At 40.2% G+C, this 17,730-nt stretch overlaps 1 protein-coding gene across 3 annotated transcripts in view; it reads left to right on the forward strand.

Moving 5' to 3' along the window:
* Positions 1 to 519: 519 nt before the first annotated feature.
* arvcfa (ARVCF delta catenin family member a) overlaps positions 520 to 17,730 on the forward strand; it is a 31,866-nt gene continuing 14,655 nt past the window's right edge. For 2 of the 3 annotated variants that reach the window (XM_084401137.1, XM_084401139.1), the window contains exons 1-9: positions 520 to 646; positions 5,240 to 5,356; positions 8,312 to 8,419; positions 10,345 to 10,816; positions 11,279 to 11,361; positions 12,267 to 12,576; positions 13,487 to 13,670; positions 16,387 to 16,504; positions 17,599 to 17,730. The exon at positions 17,599 to 17,730 is cut by the window's right edge and continues 28 nt beyond it. In XM_084401137.1, coding sequence (XP_084257263.1) covers positions 629 to 646; positions 5,240 to 5,356; positions 8,312 to 8,419; positions 10,345 to 10,816; positions 11,279 to 11,361; positions 12,267 to 12,576; positions 13,487 to 13,670; positions 16,387 to 16,504; positions 17,599 to 17,730 — 1,542 coding nt within the window. In that variant the 5' untranslated portion in view covers positions 520 to 628. The remainder of the gene's footprint in view (positions 647 to 5,239; positions 5,357 to 8,311; positions 8,420 to 10,344; positions 10,817 to 11,278; positions 11,362 to 12,266; positions 12,577 to 13,486; positions 13,671 to 16,386; positions 16,505 to 17,598) is intronic. The other variant, XM_084401138.1, reaches the window with a different exon arrangement.

The raw sequence follows: 17,730 nt of genomic DNA on the forward strand, positions 1-17,730 counted from the left end.
TCAACCTGAATGCACACAGACTCATGGGGACTTGTGTCACAGTGGGGACCTAAACTGAGGTCCTCATGGGTACACAAGCTTATAAATCATACAGAATGATTTTTTTTGGAAATGTAAAAATGCAGAAAGTTTTCTGTGATGGGTAGGTTTAGGGGTAGGGTTAGTGTAAGGAGATAGAATATACCGTTTGTACAGTATAAAAACCATTAAGTCTATGGAGAGTCCCCTCGAAGATAGTGAACCAGACATGTGTGTGTGTGTGTGTGTGTGTGTGTGTGTGTGCATCATCAGTCGCATTCGGACCTCCTCGTTCACTCGCATCTCTCTTGTTTAATGAGCGTTAATGATCTCATTTAATGAATGACAAACACGGGCTGCATGACGCGCTCCTCGCTGCGCTCTGAAGAGTGTGTGTGTGTGTGTGTGTGTGTGTGAGTGTGTGTGCAAACCGTGCTGTTGATTCAGCAGCTCTTCCACTGCGCTGAGGTGCGCGCGCTCGCGTGCGTGAGAGCATGATCGAGTGCATGTGGACGCGTGAGGCAGGAGGAAGGATGCTTGCTCGTGTGTGAGAGAGAGACAGCAGTATTTACTCCGGAGAAACGCCAGACTCGTCGCTCGCGCCGCCAGCATGCAGGAGGTGAAGGAGGTGAGTGTCTCCGTGCGTTATGTGTGTGTGTGTGTGTGTGTGTGTGTGTGTGTGTGTGGTGGACATCGCGCGCTCTGGATCTTTCCATGCACGGACTGCGGACTGCGTCTGTGTGCATTACATGCTTCACACAAGTGGCTGAATCACATGTGATTATGATGCACGCGTGCTTTAGTGCGCGTTTGGCAGTGAGATTTAAACTCTGGTTGCCGTGGGAATGACGCGTTGCGTCGCGTTGCGTTGGATGCGGCGTAACTCGACTGGCATACCAAAACACGCACTGCAGGCGCGCGCATCACATGCAGATCCAGATGAAGTTTGTCGTCGCTCCGTGATTCATGTGTCCTACTTGTGTGTGTTCGGATCCGTGCTGCCCTTGAGCGAGTCACTGACACTGTGTGTGATGATCCAGCATGTGCACGAGCGGCCGAAGGAGGGATAGATGATGGATGGATGGATGGCCAATTTACATGACGTATTTTGTAAGACGGGTTAGAAACCATGTAAAATCATCTGGCGTTTAGTGAGGTGGGAATTTAGGGCTGATAAACACAAAATGACTTCTTAATGATTCATCATCTGTGCATGCATATTTATCTTTCATCATACTGTAATAACTCGCTCCACCTCTGAAACGACTTTCCTTTAAGCATATTTACATTTTTTATTTTATATTTATTTAGAATATTGGTTAATCATATTCGCAGTGTCTAGATCTCATTAAAAGAACTTAAATAAAACATTTCACATTTAGTATTTTTACTCTCTTCTTACTTAAGTAAAACTATACTATGTTTTTTTGGGGGGGTATTTTGATAATTATTATTATCCATGGTTTCGTATCCATTTACTATAAATATGAAACAATTAGTGTAGAAACAATTTCACAAATAATTGCAAAGAAAAAGTAAAACATTGAATTAAATGTGAAATTTTGAAGTAGAAAGTATCTGAAATAGTATTTTCTTGTCAAATGTTCTCCAATAATCTTTGTTTTGGTTAATTATTATTATTTATTTTTTACCATGTGGTTCAAATAGTGATGACCAGTGCAAATTTTCTCCATTTTTAGTCAAGTCATCACTATTACTATCACTCATTTGAACCTGCATAGCAACACCCTAACAACCACCCAAACAATATCCTACATAGCAACACTATCTACACCGTTCGACACTCTTATATTGTTTATGTCAGTGGTTCTCAATTCCAGTCCTCATGACCCACTGCTCTGCACATTTTGTATGTCTCCCTTATTTAACACACCTGAACCAGATCATCAGCTCATCAGGAGAGACTCCATGAACTGAACTGAGTGTGTCAGATAAGAGAGACATACAAAATGTGCAGAGCAAGGGGTCCTGAGGACTGGAATTGAGAACCACTGGTTTATGTACAGTACTTTATTATCTCAAACGATTGCATAATACTTTTTTATGCTTGCAAAGCTATTTATTTTTTCTAGTGATAATGTATGTTTATGTGCTGCATGATTCATAAAATGTAAAAATGAATTAAAATAAATGAAAACTAAATCCATAAAGTGATGGAACCCCTAAAAGGTTCTATATATGAAGCTCCTGATGGAAGCCTTTAAGTTTCCATACAGAACCTTCTAAGTGCGTGCAGAAAATAAACTAGTTATGAAAAAAAGTTTTAAAAAAAGAAAGAAAATAAACAGAAAATACACAGAAAAAGAAAATAAACACAGAAAATAAAAAGTGATGTTAATAAACACAAACAGGAAGTCAGGAGAGATGCAGGCAGAACAAAAGCACATTCAGAGCGTCATGATTCCTGAATCCACAGCGATCGGTTGGAGACTGATGCTGGTTTCCGTACGGCTACATCTATCCTGAAGCGTTTCATCACGCGCTGTCCTTTAAAGAGATTGCTTTAGCAGATGTGATTATTCTGAGAGGTTCAGAGCGATGGAAACTCATGATCAAGAGAATGCAGCGTAAGAATTAAATCACTTCGGCTTCAAAGAGGAAATTATAATTATGCAGCGCAATCCAGATTCTTTTAGATTGAGCGATACCTGTTGAGTTACAGTGACCCAAAAATACCTGCCGTGCCAAGTCAAGTCACGTTCATACAGTACAGATTGTTTCAAAGCAGCTTCACAGTAATAAACAGGTAAAAAACAGAATCAATGATGCAATTTTCAAATACAAAACGTCCAAATTCTGCTGTAAAGCAGCTCTACAGAATAAGAGTGGTTATTCAGATCACTTCTGTTCATGGGTGAATGTCATTACACTAGAAAACAAACTCACTTTCCTGGCTTTTTCACAGTACAAACTTTTTTCACAGTTACTTTAAATTAAATCAGGGTTTAATTTAAAGTAAAAAAAAACTTGGTTGCCTTTTGAGTTCATTGAAGCTAAAAAAAAAGTGATTTAATACAAATAAATGAGTTTAATCAACAGAAACTCAACATATTATGCTGAACAACCAGTGTTGGGGAAAGTTACCTTTAAAAGTAACAGTGTTACTTAGTTACTTTTTATGGAATGTAATGTTACGTTAATTTTGCGTTACTCCCTAAAAAGTTACTTAAAGGGATAGTTCACTTTGAAATTAATTTTTGATATGTTTTAGCTTACCTCAAGGGCATCCAAGATGTAGGTGTCTTTGTTTCCGCAGTAGTTTCAATTTTGATATTTTTAGGTCAAACCGTTCTTGTCTGTCAGTCATATAATGCAGGTCTATGGTCACTGGCTCAAAACACAAGCACAGAGTCCAAATTAAAACAATTCCCCATCGTCCAAATGAAACAATTCCCCATCATAAGTACACATCGATGGCCTAAGACACGAAACGAGCGGTTTGTGTGAGAAAACGAACAGTATTTATATCGTTGTTATCGCTTGAAAACAGCACACGTCCAAATGATCTGACGGCGCGGGCGGGTATAGATATATACATAGATGTCGCCTTGGCTACCGCAGTTCATTGGAAAGAAACCGTAGCCAAGCGACATCTAGTGTATATATCTATACCCGCCCGCTGGCGGGTATAGATGTATACACTAGATGTCGCCTTCGCTACTGCAGTTCATTGGAACGAAACCGTAGCCAAGGCGACATCTATGTATATATCTATACCCGCCCGCGCCGTCAGATCATTTGGACGTGTGCTGTTTTCAAGAGACAACAACGATATAAATACTGTTCGTTTTCTCACACAAACCGCTCGTTTCGTGTCTTAGGCCATCGATGTGTACTTATGATGGGGAATTGTTTCATTTGGACGATGGGGAATTGTTTTAATTTGGACTCTGTGCTTGTGTTTTGAGCCAGTGACCATAGACCTGCATTATATGACTGACAGACAAGAACGGTTTGACCTAAAAATATCAAAATTGAAACTACTGCGGAAACAAAGACACCTACATCTTGGATGCCCTTGAGGTAAGCTAAAACATATCAAAAATTAATTTCAAAGTGAACTATCCCTTTAAACGTTACTTAGTTCCTGTTTATGGAAAGTAATAATGTGTAATGTTACTTTTGCGTTACTCCCTAAAAAGTAACTAATTGTGTTACTTTGTTACTTTTTATGGAAAGTAATGTTATGTTACATTTGTGTTACTCCCTAAAAAGTAACTAATTGTGTTACTTTGTTACTGTTTATGGGAAGTAATGTGTTACGTTACATTTGCTTTACTCCCTAAAAAGTAACTAATTGTGTTACTTTGTTACTGTTTATGGCAAGTAATGTGTTACGTTACTTTTGCGTTACTTCCTAAAAAGTAACTACAGTAATTGTGTTACGTAGTTACTTTTTATAGAAAGTAATGTTACATGTTTGCATTAAGGGTGCTTCTGCATTTACTCCTGATTTTTCTCAACATGAAGACAGGAGAACTGTCAGTCAATAAATGGGAGAACAAAGTAACTTGCATTACTTATTTGAAAAAATTACAGATATTTTGTTTTAAATTTAAAAGTAATGCGTTATTAAAAAAAAAATTTGGATTACGTAACTCACACTACTTGTAATGAATTACCACCAAGACTGTGAACAACATTAGTGAATCTAAGTTGATTATGACAAGACAAAATGGTGATAACAAATCATTAAAATAATTTTTACAGTGTAGTGTTAAGAACGAAGACAAAAAGTGTCATTTCTCTGTGTTGTTGGAGAGCATAATGATACAGAGTCTTTGAGTAATTTTCCTACTCTTGTTAGCAGTTTCAGTGCAAATGTTTGTGTAAGTTGCCTCTTAAAACCACGTCTTGTGTTTACGAGGCTGTTTAGAGGCTGCGCTCATGTATAATTCACTGACGCTCTGGGATGAAGTTCTGCTGATTTTTCTGAAGAGTGTTTGTTCTGATGCTGGGTTGAGAATAATTTAGTGAAATCGCCCAGAGGTGATTTTCACGCCTGTATTTTTTGCGGTTTCATCAAAGGGCTTTTTGTGATCTCATGATGCTCTTTTATGTGGAGAAGTTCATCAGGACGATTTGATGAACTCTGTCATGAATATGTGTGCTTGTTAAAACAAACGCTCTATAAACACAAGCATCCGCTCAGATTTCAGGCTAATGTTGATTCCAATGTTGATTAAATTTGGTCCAAAAGAAGCCGGACCCAGAGGAACCACCGGCCGAACCTTCAACTCAAGACACCATAGAGAAGATAGAGGAGGTTCTTCCAGCGGAGGAGACAGCAGACGCCTCACATCACACAGAAACTCATGTAGGTCAATTAATTATATGTTTATCAATAATTATAATTAATTTGTATTCCATGCACATTGTGTTATTTATTTAATGTATGATGTTTTTATGTATACTGTTTACCTGACTCTACGTGGCCTTCCTTAATTGCCCCTTGGGGACAGATAAAGTATTTTGAATTGAATTGAATTGAATTGAATTGAATTGAATTGAATTGAACTGAACTGAACTGAATTGAATTGAATGAGTAGCTGTTTCCTCATAGTTGGCATAGAAAGTCTGCTTATATTAACAAATATCTACTGGGAAAAATTATTTGTTGGTTTTAACTTAAAGAGGAGCCATTATTCCCTTTTACGAAGTCTTGTGTTTGGTCTACTAGAACAGGTTTTCCTGCTTGAATGTTGATTATGTTCCTCATATTCTCCATTGTTGCGGCTCCTCTCTTCCCAGTCTGTCAGTAACGCTCTGTTTAGTTCCTGTCTCTATGAAGCCCCTCCTTCTGAAAAGCACACTGTGCTCTGATTGGTCGGCTGGAGCAGTGTGTTGTGATTGGTCGAGCGCTTCGAGTGTGTTTGGGAAATGTCTCGCCCCTTACCATGACTACCAGTTTCAATACACTACTAACTAACTCAACCAGGCCCCGCCCCTTTATTCTGCGTATGAATTATTTAAATGACGAATATTGTGACTCCAGGGCGGTGCCGGCAGCTCGGCAGACCAGGGCGGAGACGACCCTTCGGGCGGCCATGGCGGAGACGACCCTTCGGGCGGCCATGGCGGAGACGATCCTTCAGGCGGCCATGGCGGAGACGATCCTTCGGGCGGCCATGGCGGAGACGACCCTTCGGGCGGCCATGGCGGAGACAACCCTTCGGGCGGCCATGGCGGAGACGACCCTTCAGGCGGCCATGGCGGAGACGATCCTTCGTGTGGCCATGGCGGAGACGACCCTTCGGGCGGCCATGGCGGAGACGACCCTTCAGGCGGCCATGGTGGAGACGATCCTTTGTGTGGCCAGGGTGGAGACGACCCTTCGGGAGGCCATGAAGCATATGACCCTTCAGGCGGCCATGGCGGAGACGACCCTTCGGGCGGCCAGGGCGGAGATGACCCTTTGGGCGGCCAGGGCTGAAGGGGGCTAATCTCCCGGGCTGACCCATCTCCCGGGCTGAAGGGGGCTCATCTCCCAAGCTGACCCATCTCCCGGGCTGAAGGGGGCTCATCTCCCAGGCTGACCCATCTCCCGGGCTGAAGGGGGCTCATCTCCCAGGCTGACCCATCTCCCGGGCTGAAGGGGGCTCATCTCCCAGGCTGACCCATCTCCCGGGCTGAAGGGGGCTCATCTCCCGGGCTGAAGGGGGCTCATCTCCCGGGCTGAAGGGGGCTCATCTCCCGGGCTGAAGGGGGCTCTCAACGGGACGAGACTCTGGAAGGAGGCTCTCAACAGGATGAGACTCTGGAAGGGGGCTCTCGATGGGATGAAACTCTGGATTTGGTGGAGGGGTGTTGGTAGGCTCTGCGAGGCCGATGGTGAATGCAAAGTTGTTGTTTACCAGCACCCACTCCATGCGAAATCTTCACGAGGACCGCTCCCTGGGAGTTGTGCCCAGGACCGCTCGCTGAAGCTGGCGATGTAGAACAGGCACAGCGAGTGGCCAGGATAGTGCGTTAGGCACGCCAACTCCAAGAGTTCCCTGGTGTGAGACTCCAGGGAGCGGTCCTTCTGCTCCAGGCATAGCAGGGCAACAGCGGGAATGTCCATGGAGAAAAACAAACAAAAGAAAACACCACAAAAAATAAACAGTGATTGGTCTTGTAATCTGTCACGAATAGGTGGCTGTAATCAAGTGCCAGACGACGGAGTGACCTCGACGACCAGGTTAGCAGTAGCATTAACCATCAGGCAAGTGTTATTTAAATAAACTCCTGATGTACTTACAAACTTTACAATGCCTCGTTTTATGAGTACAGAACCTATTTGTACTACTATAGAAGTTTGGTACCATTCTGGGCATTATTAGTGGAGTAATTTACGAGATACATCATAGGATCCGTTAGCGCCTGCACTAAGCCATCCGGCTGATATATCTAAATAAGCTCTAACTTTAATAACGTTCAACCAAGGGAAAAAAGGCTTCTGGGGGGTGTTTGGCTCAAGGTCATGGTGCAAAGGACCCTAGGTTGATTTTACTCCGAACCATCCCTTTAAAGCTAGTTTAAGTTGGATGGCTGGTCTTTGCTGGTTTAAGCTAGATGTCACTGGTTTAAGCTAGATGTCGCTGGTTTAAGCTAGATGTCGTTGGTTTAAGCTAGATGTCGTTGGTTTAAGCTAGATGGCGCTGGTTTAAGCTAGATGTCGTTGGTTTAAGCTAGATGTCGTTGGTTTAAGCTAGATGTCGCTGGTTTAAGCTAGATGTCGTTGGTTTAAGCTAGATGTCGCTGGTTTAAGATGGTTTAAGCTGGTTTAAGCTAGATGTTGTTGGTTTAAGCTAGATGTCGCTGGTTTAAGCTGGTTGGCTGGTCTTAGCTAGTTTAAGCTGGATGTTGCTGGTTTTAGCTGGTTTAAGCTAGTTTAAGATGGATGCCGCTGGTTTAAGTTGGTTGGATGGACTTAGCTGATTTAAGATGAATATTGCTGGTTTAGGATGGATGTCGCTAGTTTAAACTGGTTTAAGCTGATTTTAGCTGGATGTCGTTGGTTTAAGCTGGTTTCCCAGGGTGGCTAAGCTGGTGTTTAGCTGTTTTTTATCAGGTTTGTAGGCTGGTTTCAGCCTAACCACCTAGAAAAGTGGCCAAAACCCCTCTAAAACCAGCCTGCTAAACCAGTCATGACCAGGCTGGAAGACCAGCCACACATCTTAGGCTGGTTTTTGCTGTTTTTTCAGCAGGGTAATGAGCCGTTCTGTTTTTAAACGTCCCGTTAATGAGCACACGCTGAGGAAAGCGCGCTGTTTCTGTGCTGGTTTTGTAGACTGAGAGTTCAGGCATCGGGACAGAGAAGTCGTCCAGCCCTGACAGCGAGACCAACCCGCTCAGCTCCAGCAGCTCCAACGAACAGGTTGTGCAGAATGTCCTGAAGGTGAATATTACAAACAGATCATTCGTATGATGCAATTAAATGCCTGGGGTTCTATATAGAACTCTAGTGTTCTCGACTCAATTAATGCCGAAAATATTCTATATAAGGAGAAATATCCTAAAGTCCCCCTGTAGTCAAATTATTTGTGCCTTAAAATATCTAGAATGTAACTCGACACCCTTGCCTCATTTAGTATGCGCGGTTCTATGAATATGCAAATGAGCCCCGCCTCCACTCACTCACTCAGCTCAGAGATCCACTGGTTGACGATCACACGTTGATCTGATTGGTTACAAGGTAGTTTGTGACGTCAGAAACACCAGCGATTTCAAAGCGTGTTTTTGAGACTGTCTTTGGTTCACTGCAGTTTTAAGGAGGAAATACTCAGCAATGGTGTCGACTTATGAACTTACACATGGTTTGTCTTAAAGGGGTCATGAACTGGATTGTTTTATTATTTTATAATGTTGCCTGGGGTGCCCTTATAATGTTAGTATGATTTTTACATCAAAAATTGTCATAATTTATAAATAAAAGCCATTTTTCCAAGCCTGATTTCTGCCTTAGATTTGAACGCTCTGTTTTAAGGGGCGTGTCTGCTGTGAGACTGCAGTGCAAACGCCCACTGCTGTGATTGGCTGACATGCTTGCATGAAATAGCTAGTATTACAGGAACTCTCTCGAAAACTTTTACTACGTTTTTACTATTACAGCTATCGAGATTAACAAATAGTGAAAAGTATAGTTTAAAACATTATGTTTAAATCTATTCCATTCCATCACATGAAAGGTTGCAGCATGACGAGCACTGACTGAGCAGATGACAGACAGTCTGTTGATCGCGTGAATAAAGATCTTATCATTGCAACGCAATTTTTGCACTCTCACAAATGCTTACACCAAATCACAATGCAAACACGATGTGAGTACACAGATTGAGCTTCGTTGTGTAGTGTAACAGTGTCATTATTTCATCACGAGTTTGGTAAGTGTCCAGATAAGCTCTCGCGGCTCGCGCTGTGCTGTTTGATTGACAGCTTGGGCGAATGGAAAGGGATCGTTCTTTGATCGCTTTCTGTATATAATTTAATAACAGTTTAAAAAAAGATTATTTTTATAATACTACGAGAAATGATGTGAAGTTGATCGTTTAGTCACTGATGCATAAACAATATTGAACGATTTTAAGAGAAATATCTGAACTTGAATAATTACACCGAAATCACTGATCGCAGATCAGGCATTAGAGTACACATGGTTACTTACATGTTGCTGGCAGATCCGTGTCGGGAAATTGTGATTGACTGATTTAATAAAGTTTAACCATGCTGGAATCCGAAGGAAGCTTATGCAGACTGTCTTCTTCCACAAACAGGCGCTGCACAATATTTAGTAAACAGCATGTTTATTGCTTGGAAGTAGCTCGATCCGGTAAGCAATCATCATGTCGTCCTATGTTATTTAGCATGTTTTGGGCGAATCGGTGGGCGGGGCTAAACAGGCCGTGATGAAGTAGGCGCGTAGGCGTTGATCTTCTTTTGTGGAGGCGGTGTTTTATCCTCTTTGACGTCATAGTTCCCCACTTTGAAAAACGAGTCGTTTGCTGAGCCTGATGTCTATAAAAGCTTTTATTGGACTAACAAGGTAGTTTTCAGTTCTGAAACTTACAGGATATTATTATAGTATGATGATCTCTTATATGTCAAAAGCTCAAGGAAACTTTGATTTCTCAGTTCATCACCCCTTTAAAGCATATTAAAAACACCACATAGACACATAAACTACATTAAAAGCTGGATTCTCACAACTGAGGACCTTAAATAATTGCATCATACTTTGATATTTAGTGGGTTATTTACATTTTTAAGTATTTATTCCTATGTGAATCCTCAAATCATGTGTGTATTTTGACTTTTCCCCTCTAGGAAAGTTCGTCTGAAGGGTTGGACGAGTTACAATCCCCGAATACCCAACCGATTCCCGAATCCTCCGTCGAAAAGGAAGATCCTACGGTCCTACCCCCCCACCCTGAGGCCAGCGTGACCTCTGACCTCGAGAATCCCAAGGACCAGTCGGCTCACTACGGCACTCTTAACACTCACTCCCTGACTCTCCTACATGGATTCCCGTTCCATCCCTCGTTTCCCAGCGTTCCCACCAGAAACTACTTACCGGAAAACTGCTACACGCTCCCGCTCCTCCGGGACAGTTTTACTCGAGGTGGTGCTTCAAAAGCAGAGCATGATGGGATAGATATTCTCTCCGGCATACCAAACCTTCCCGTCCATCACATGAGGCAGAGTTTGGACCTCTCGGTGGACGAGCATCTCGGCCCGGTTCCTCACGCGTTTCTCCAGGATCTGTACAGGACGGTCATCCCTGGTGAAAACAAAATATGCTAAGTATACTTGCAGCCAGACTAATTTAGTATACATCAAGCCATATAAGGGCGCCTCCATTTCCATATGGTTTGAGTGATCTGAACCATCATTTTTTTATGAAGTTTTATGAAGTTTTATGAAATTAATGAAGTAGACATCCTATTCAGAAGTAGTATGGGAAGTTTGGCAGATTTTGATATGAATTCAACCTCTGATAAACTCATAAAAAGAATATGTATGTGCGTTATAGCTCCGCATCACAAATGGTGAATCTATTATTTTTTTATTAATTTTTAATCTATTATTACAAACATCTGCATCACCCTCAAAAAGTGACAATTTTAACATGCTTTATAAAAAATATCTGTGAGGTATTTTGAGGTAAAAGTTCACGTACACACTAGTTAGTATATTTGCAACGTACTATTAAAAAAGGGAATATATTTCAAATACAATAAAGTATACTTTTGTCCACCAGGGATCCCGCAGAAACGGGCCAGCATGGTGAGCCTGGACACCGTCCGGAAAGACTCGCGCTGGAGAGACCCGAACCTGAGGGAGGTCATCGCATGCTGAGCCACACCATGCTTATATTATTATATATAAATATACATTTATATTATATATAAATATAAATATTTTAGATATAAATAACACATTTTTCTTAAATATATAATTATCATTAGAATTGCTTTAAAATAAACTAATTAATATAATTAATAATTATTGTTATTATTATTAATAATTATAATTATTTTTAGATTAAATTCAGATTTGAATATAGTATTATAATTAAAGTAAAATCAATAACAATTATAATGATTATTTACTATTATTATTATTATTGTTTCAGTTTCAGTTTTAATTTAATATTATTATTAAAGTAAAATGAAAAAAATAAACTCACTATAATAATTATAAATATTAATATTATTAATATTTAGTTTAATTTAATAATAATAAGTATTATTATTACTATTATTATTTGAGTTTAATTTGATTTTTTTATTAATATTATTATTAAATTAAAATTAAACGTAATAATCCAAAACAGCAACAACAATAGTAGTAATAAATAATAATAATTATTACTATTATTACTATTATTATAAGTATTATTAATACAGTTTAATAATTATTAAAGTTTTAAATTAAACAAAATAATAATAATTCAATAATGACTCACTAGAAGGTTATAAAAATAATAATAATAATAATTATTATTATTTTAAATAATATTGCATTTTAAATTTAATTAGTATTGTATTAATTCAGTTTAATTTTAATGTGATATTATTAAAGTGCATTCAATTTAATTTAATAATAGTTATATTTTTATGATTATATTAGTATTATTTAATTAAAACTAAACTAAACACTAATAATAATAATATAATCATAAAAATATAACTATTATTAGTGTTTAGTTTAAATTGAATGATGATAATCTATATTAATACAGGGAGGTGATCTCCATGCTGAGCCACCCGATGGACCCGGTGAAGTCCAACGCCGCGGCGTATCTCCAGCATCTCTGCTACGAGAACGACACGGTCAAGCAAGACGTTCGGCAGCTCAGAGGAATCCCGGTTCTGGTCGGGCTCCTGGATCATCCCAAACCCGAGGTGCACCGCAAGGCCTGTGGAGCGCTGAGAAACATCTCCTACGGCAGAGACAACTTCAACAAGGTGGCCATCAAGAATTCCGACGGGATCCCTGCGCTGCTGAGACTGCTGAGGAAATCCAACGACGTGGACGTCCGGGAACTGGTCACAGGTGCACATCAGCATTCATGCGTTCAATGAGCACGGGGAAACTGAAGGGGGAACGGGTTTGCTGCCTAATGTGTGTCCCTGGATCACGTCACCAGTCACGAGTCGCACGGGTATATCTGTGGCAATAGCCAACAATACATTCAATGGGTCAAAATTATAGATTTTTATTTTATGCCAAAAATCATTAGGATATGAAGTAAAGATCATGTTCCATGAAGATATTTTGTAAATTTCCTTCCGTAAAATATATATATATTTTTAAATTGTGAGTGGATGCAGCAAAATCGCCAACATAAATGGACAACTTTAAAGGTGATTTTCTCAATGTCCTATCATAACAAACCACACATCAATGGAAAGCTTATTAATTCAGCATTCAGATGATGTATAAATCACAATTTCAAAAAATGTACCCTTGTGACTGGTTCTGTGGTCCAGGGTCACAATCATGATGCACTACCATTCAAAAAAATAGTTTTATTCATCAAGGACACATTAAATTTATCAAAAGTGACAATAAATACATGTATAATGTTACAAAAGATTATATTTCAAATAAATGCTGTTCTTTTGAACTTTCTATTAATCAAAAAATCCTGGAAAATAAATGTACAAAAATATTAAGCAGCAAATATTGTTATTTTAGTTTTTATATTTTTAGTTTTCATGTTAGTTTTTGCCATTTCTTTATGTGCTTTTGTCACAGGAATAAATGACACTTTACTGTATATTCACATAGAAAACAGCTGTTCTACATTGGAATAATATTTCAGTATTTTTACTGTTTTCAATGCTACAGTAAAAATATTTGGGAATGGTTCCTCTAAAGTCTTAACCAGTTGGAGAACCCCGTCTTGTGAATCTCCCAGCAATCAAACCATGAGTGTGAACTCTCTCTCCTGGTGTTTCAGGAACGCTGTGGAACCTGTCGTCTCACGAGCCGCTGAAGATGATGGTGATCGACCACGGCCTGCAGACGCTGACGGACGAGATCATCATCCCTCACTCGGGCCTGAGAGGAGACCCGAACGACCCGGCCCGGCCCGGCGACCCCGAGTGGAACACGGTCTTCAAGAACACTTCTGGATGTCTGAGGTTTGCTCGCAGCGTTTCTCTCTGAACCTGCTGTTTTCCACAGTTTCCTGTGACACTGATCCCTCTGGATTACTGAGAGCGTGACTCGCCTGCTTATACTGCGCCCTGACACTGTGTATTCTTTCTGTGAAGAAAAAGTAGACACTTTTGAGTGTGTAGCAGAAGAGTAGACAAGCTTCGGGACAAACTATCACGTCATACAATTGACCTATCGGTAAGCCCCGCCCCTCGAACGCAGATCAGCCAATGGCAGTTGAGTATCGGTCGCACGGGGAACTCGGACATCTTTAGGTTTCAGCGCCACAGAGAAACATGGGAAGATCCGAGGCTCTCGTCGGTTCTTATGGTGTTTATGCTGCAAAAATGGTAAAACGCTGTGCGTTGGGTACTTGTAATAGGACCAGTTATCTGCGCTATACGACTGAACATGGGCGTCGGAAGAAAAAAAAAAGTGGGTGGGTCCTCCCTCGGAAAAATGTTACTGGAGTAAATACCATTTCATGTAACTTTATTTGTGTGCCTTTTAATTAAACAAGTAAACTAAACTCCACTTAACGTCGGGCGGTTCTTTGCCTCCATGTCATGCATTAAATGCACAGCTATCCGTGGATTATCCCCCTAATACCATGGTCATTTGCCAGCAATGACAACTTAAAGCTGTTATTGATGTTTGCGACGCAATATTTGACTGGAAGGGTACAATGGGCGGTTACTTTCGTCAGTTGCGGCTCGTTGAGAAATATAATGTAGCGATTCGGCGGAAATAGAGTTTAATTTATTAATTTTACTTAAAAAATGGAATGGATTTGACTGACGGCGCTCTGAAAAGCGAACAGACAAATGCGCTGAATTAGAGACGGTAAAAGTGAGTGGGTATAATATCATTGGTCTTAAAAAGTGGGTGGGTCTTGTCCCACCCATATACAATGGTTCCGACGCCCATGCAACTGAAGCCCGGTTTATTTATAATATCAGTGATGTGATGCAGTCACCTGGTTCCCTAAGGATTCAGCCCCAATCCCAATGAAGACGAAAACGTTCATTTTCTGGTTGTCATACTCTAGTTACCTACCTACGTGCTAACCTAAATAGCTAACTGTTCTCACGTCATGTACAGTAACATGAGGCTTCTCCAGCTGGCATTGTGATCTGTGAACGCTCGCTCCCAAATTAATCTTGTTACGTACCATATTTATTTTTAAATCTTTTATATATCCCTCCATGGCATCTTTAAGTCCCACTTGATGCTCCTCGGCGAGAGCTGGTCCTTCTGTGTCCAACGTTTATCAAACCATAGACTGTAAAAAAATATGGACGACACCCCTTTGCTCTCTTCCATTGGTGAGAACTGAAGCCGCCAGTGTCCCGATATGGCGCTGACATCTTGGGACCAGACCCGCGCAGCAGCGATCTCAGGACCAGACCCGCGCAGTAGCGATCTCGGGACCAGACCCGCGCAGTAGCGACCTCGGGACCAGACCCGCGCAGTAGCGACCTCTGGACCAGACCCGCGCAGTAGCGACCTCGGGACCAGACCCGCGCAGTAGCGACCCCGGGACCAGACCCGCGCAGTAGCGATCTCGGGACCAGACCCGCGCAGTAGCGATCTCGGGACCAGACCCGCGCAGTAGCGACCCTGGGACCAGACCCGCGCAGTAGCGATCTCGGGAACAGACCCGTGCAGTAGCGACCCTGGGACCAGACCCGCGCAGTAGCGATCTCGGGACCAGACCCGCGCAGTAGCGATCTCGGGACCAGACCCGCGCAGTAGCGATCTCGGGACCAGACCTGTGCAGTAGCGACCTCGGGACCAGACCCGCGCAGTAGCGATCTCGGGAGATCAGACCCGCGCAGTAGCGACCTCGGGACCAGATCCGCGCAGTAGCGACCTCGGGACCAGACCCGCGCAGTAGCGACCTCGGGACCAGACCTGAGTGCACTTTTTAAAAAATTGATTGCAGTACGACAAGAGGCTTATTAAAATAAAGTAACTACAATCTCCTCAGTCCTCCGAAGATCCCGAAAAAAAATGTCCGTTGGTGCTTCAGTGACTTCGCTTGGAGAACCTGTCAATCACAGCTGTCAATCATGACGTTACACGTAATATAGCATCGCGTAACTAACTAAAAACCAACTTATTTAAAAAACAGACACTTGGACTTACATCAGCGTGATAAACACTACAGCAAATGAAAGAAACCACCTTTGGAAAAAAGATATTGAAGTGTAATTTAATTGTTTAGTTGGTCTCACGTCCCTTTGAGTAACAGGGGGAGGCAGGGCTTATGACCTATACTAGGACCAGCCACCGGGGGGCGATCGAGACGCTTTGGCTTCACTTTTCAGGGCTTGTGCAGCACACTTGTATCAAACACATCTTGGGATGAGGTTTTCACACTGATGGCTGTCACTGTAAGACAGTTAGCAAGTTTGTTTGTCCGAGATAGCAACAGTAACTAAGGGGGCGGGGCTTAGCGATATGTCAGTTGCATCTTTAATGGTTGCTCTCTCTCATCCTGTCACAGTAAACTGGCCTGTCAATCATCTTGTCACGTAAACTGGCCTGTCAATCATCCTGTCACAGTAAAAATCCTCCACATTGAATTTTTTTTTCATTTAAAAAAATGTTCATTTCACACTTATTCTAATCTCACACACTGTTTAGGATGGATAGTGGACATTGATACGCAGGGTGTGTGTGTGTGTGTGTTTGCAGGAACGTGAGTTCAGACGGAGCCGAAGCTCGACAGAGACTGCGTGTGTGTGAGGGACTCGTGGACGCGCTTCTGCACGCGCTTTATTCTGCGGTCGCAAAGAGAGACATCAATAACAAAGTAAGAATTTAAATAGAAACCCAGGCCTCGGCACACCTGCACACCACCTGATATATATTTATATATATATTTATATATACTGTATTCAAAAAATCCTGATTTCTCTCTTGACCCAGAAACAATGTAATAAAACGATGCTAAGCTATAAACTCATTATAATGGATTAATTAAATAAATAAATAAATAAATAATTCAGTTTAATTTTAATTTAATATTATAATTAAAGTCAAATCAATAACAATTATAATGATTATTTACTTTAATAGTAATAGTAATAATAATAATAAAAATTAATATTACTATTATTATTATTTCAGTTTCGGTTTTAATTTAATATTAAAGTAAAATGAAAAAATAAAAAGAATTAAATAAAATCTTACTTTAATAATTATAAATATTAATATGATTAATATTTAGTTTAATTTAATAGTAATTATTATTATTAATATTATTATTAATTCAGTTAAATTTAAATTTAATATTATTATTAATATTATTAAATAAAAATGAAACGTAATAATTCAAAACAGCAACAACAATAGTAATAAATAATAATAATTATTGCTTTTATTACTATTAGTATAAGTATTATTAATACAGTTTACAATTATTCAACTTAAATTTGACTCACTACAACATTATAAAAAATATATATATATTCTTTTAAATAATATTAAATTCAAAATTTAAAGTTTAAATTAAATAATATTAATAATCATAATCATAATTATTTTATTAATTCAGTTTAATTTTAATTTGATATTATTAAAGTACATTTTATTTTATTTAATAATAGTTATATTTCTATTATTATTGGTGTTTAGTTTAATTTAATAATAATCATAATTATTATTAATACTATTTAGTTTAATTAAATAATAATCATTTATAGTATTATTATTATTTGTAGTAGTATTTCGTTTTTTTATTTTAATTTACTATAATAATCATGTTATTATTATTATCGTGTATCATTATTCATAATGTAATCTAAGTTTATCTTCCTGCTCTGTGATGCGGTGTGTTTAATGACGTGTGCTGTTGGCTGGGTGTAGTGTGTCCTCTGATCTCGCGTGTGTGTTTCTCTCCTGCAGTCGGTGGAGAACTGTGTGTGTATCTTGCGTAATCTGTCCTATCACGTGCACAAGGAGGTTCCCGGAGCCGAGAAGTTCCACGTCCAAGCGGCCAATCACAGCGCGAGGTCAGGAGGTCATCATAAGAAGAGG

This window comes from Rutilus rutilus (assembly GCF_951802725.1).
Source record: "Rutilus rutilus genome assembly, chromosome: 25".
Classification (NCBI taxonomy): Eukaryota; Metazoa; Chordata; class Actinopteri; order Cypriniformes; family Leuciscidae; genus Rutilus; species Rutilus rutilus.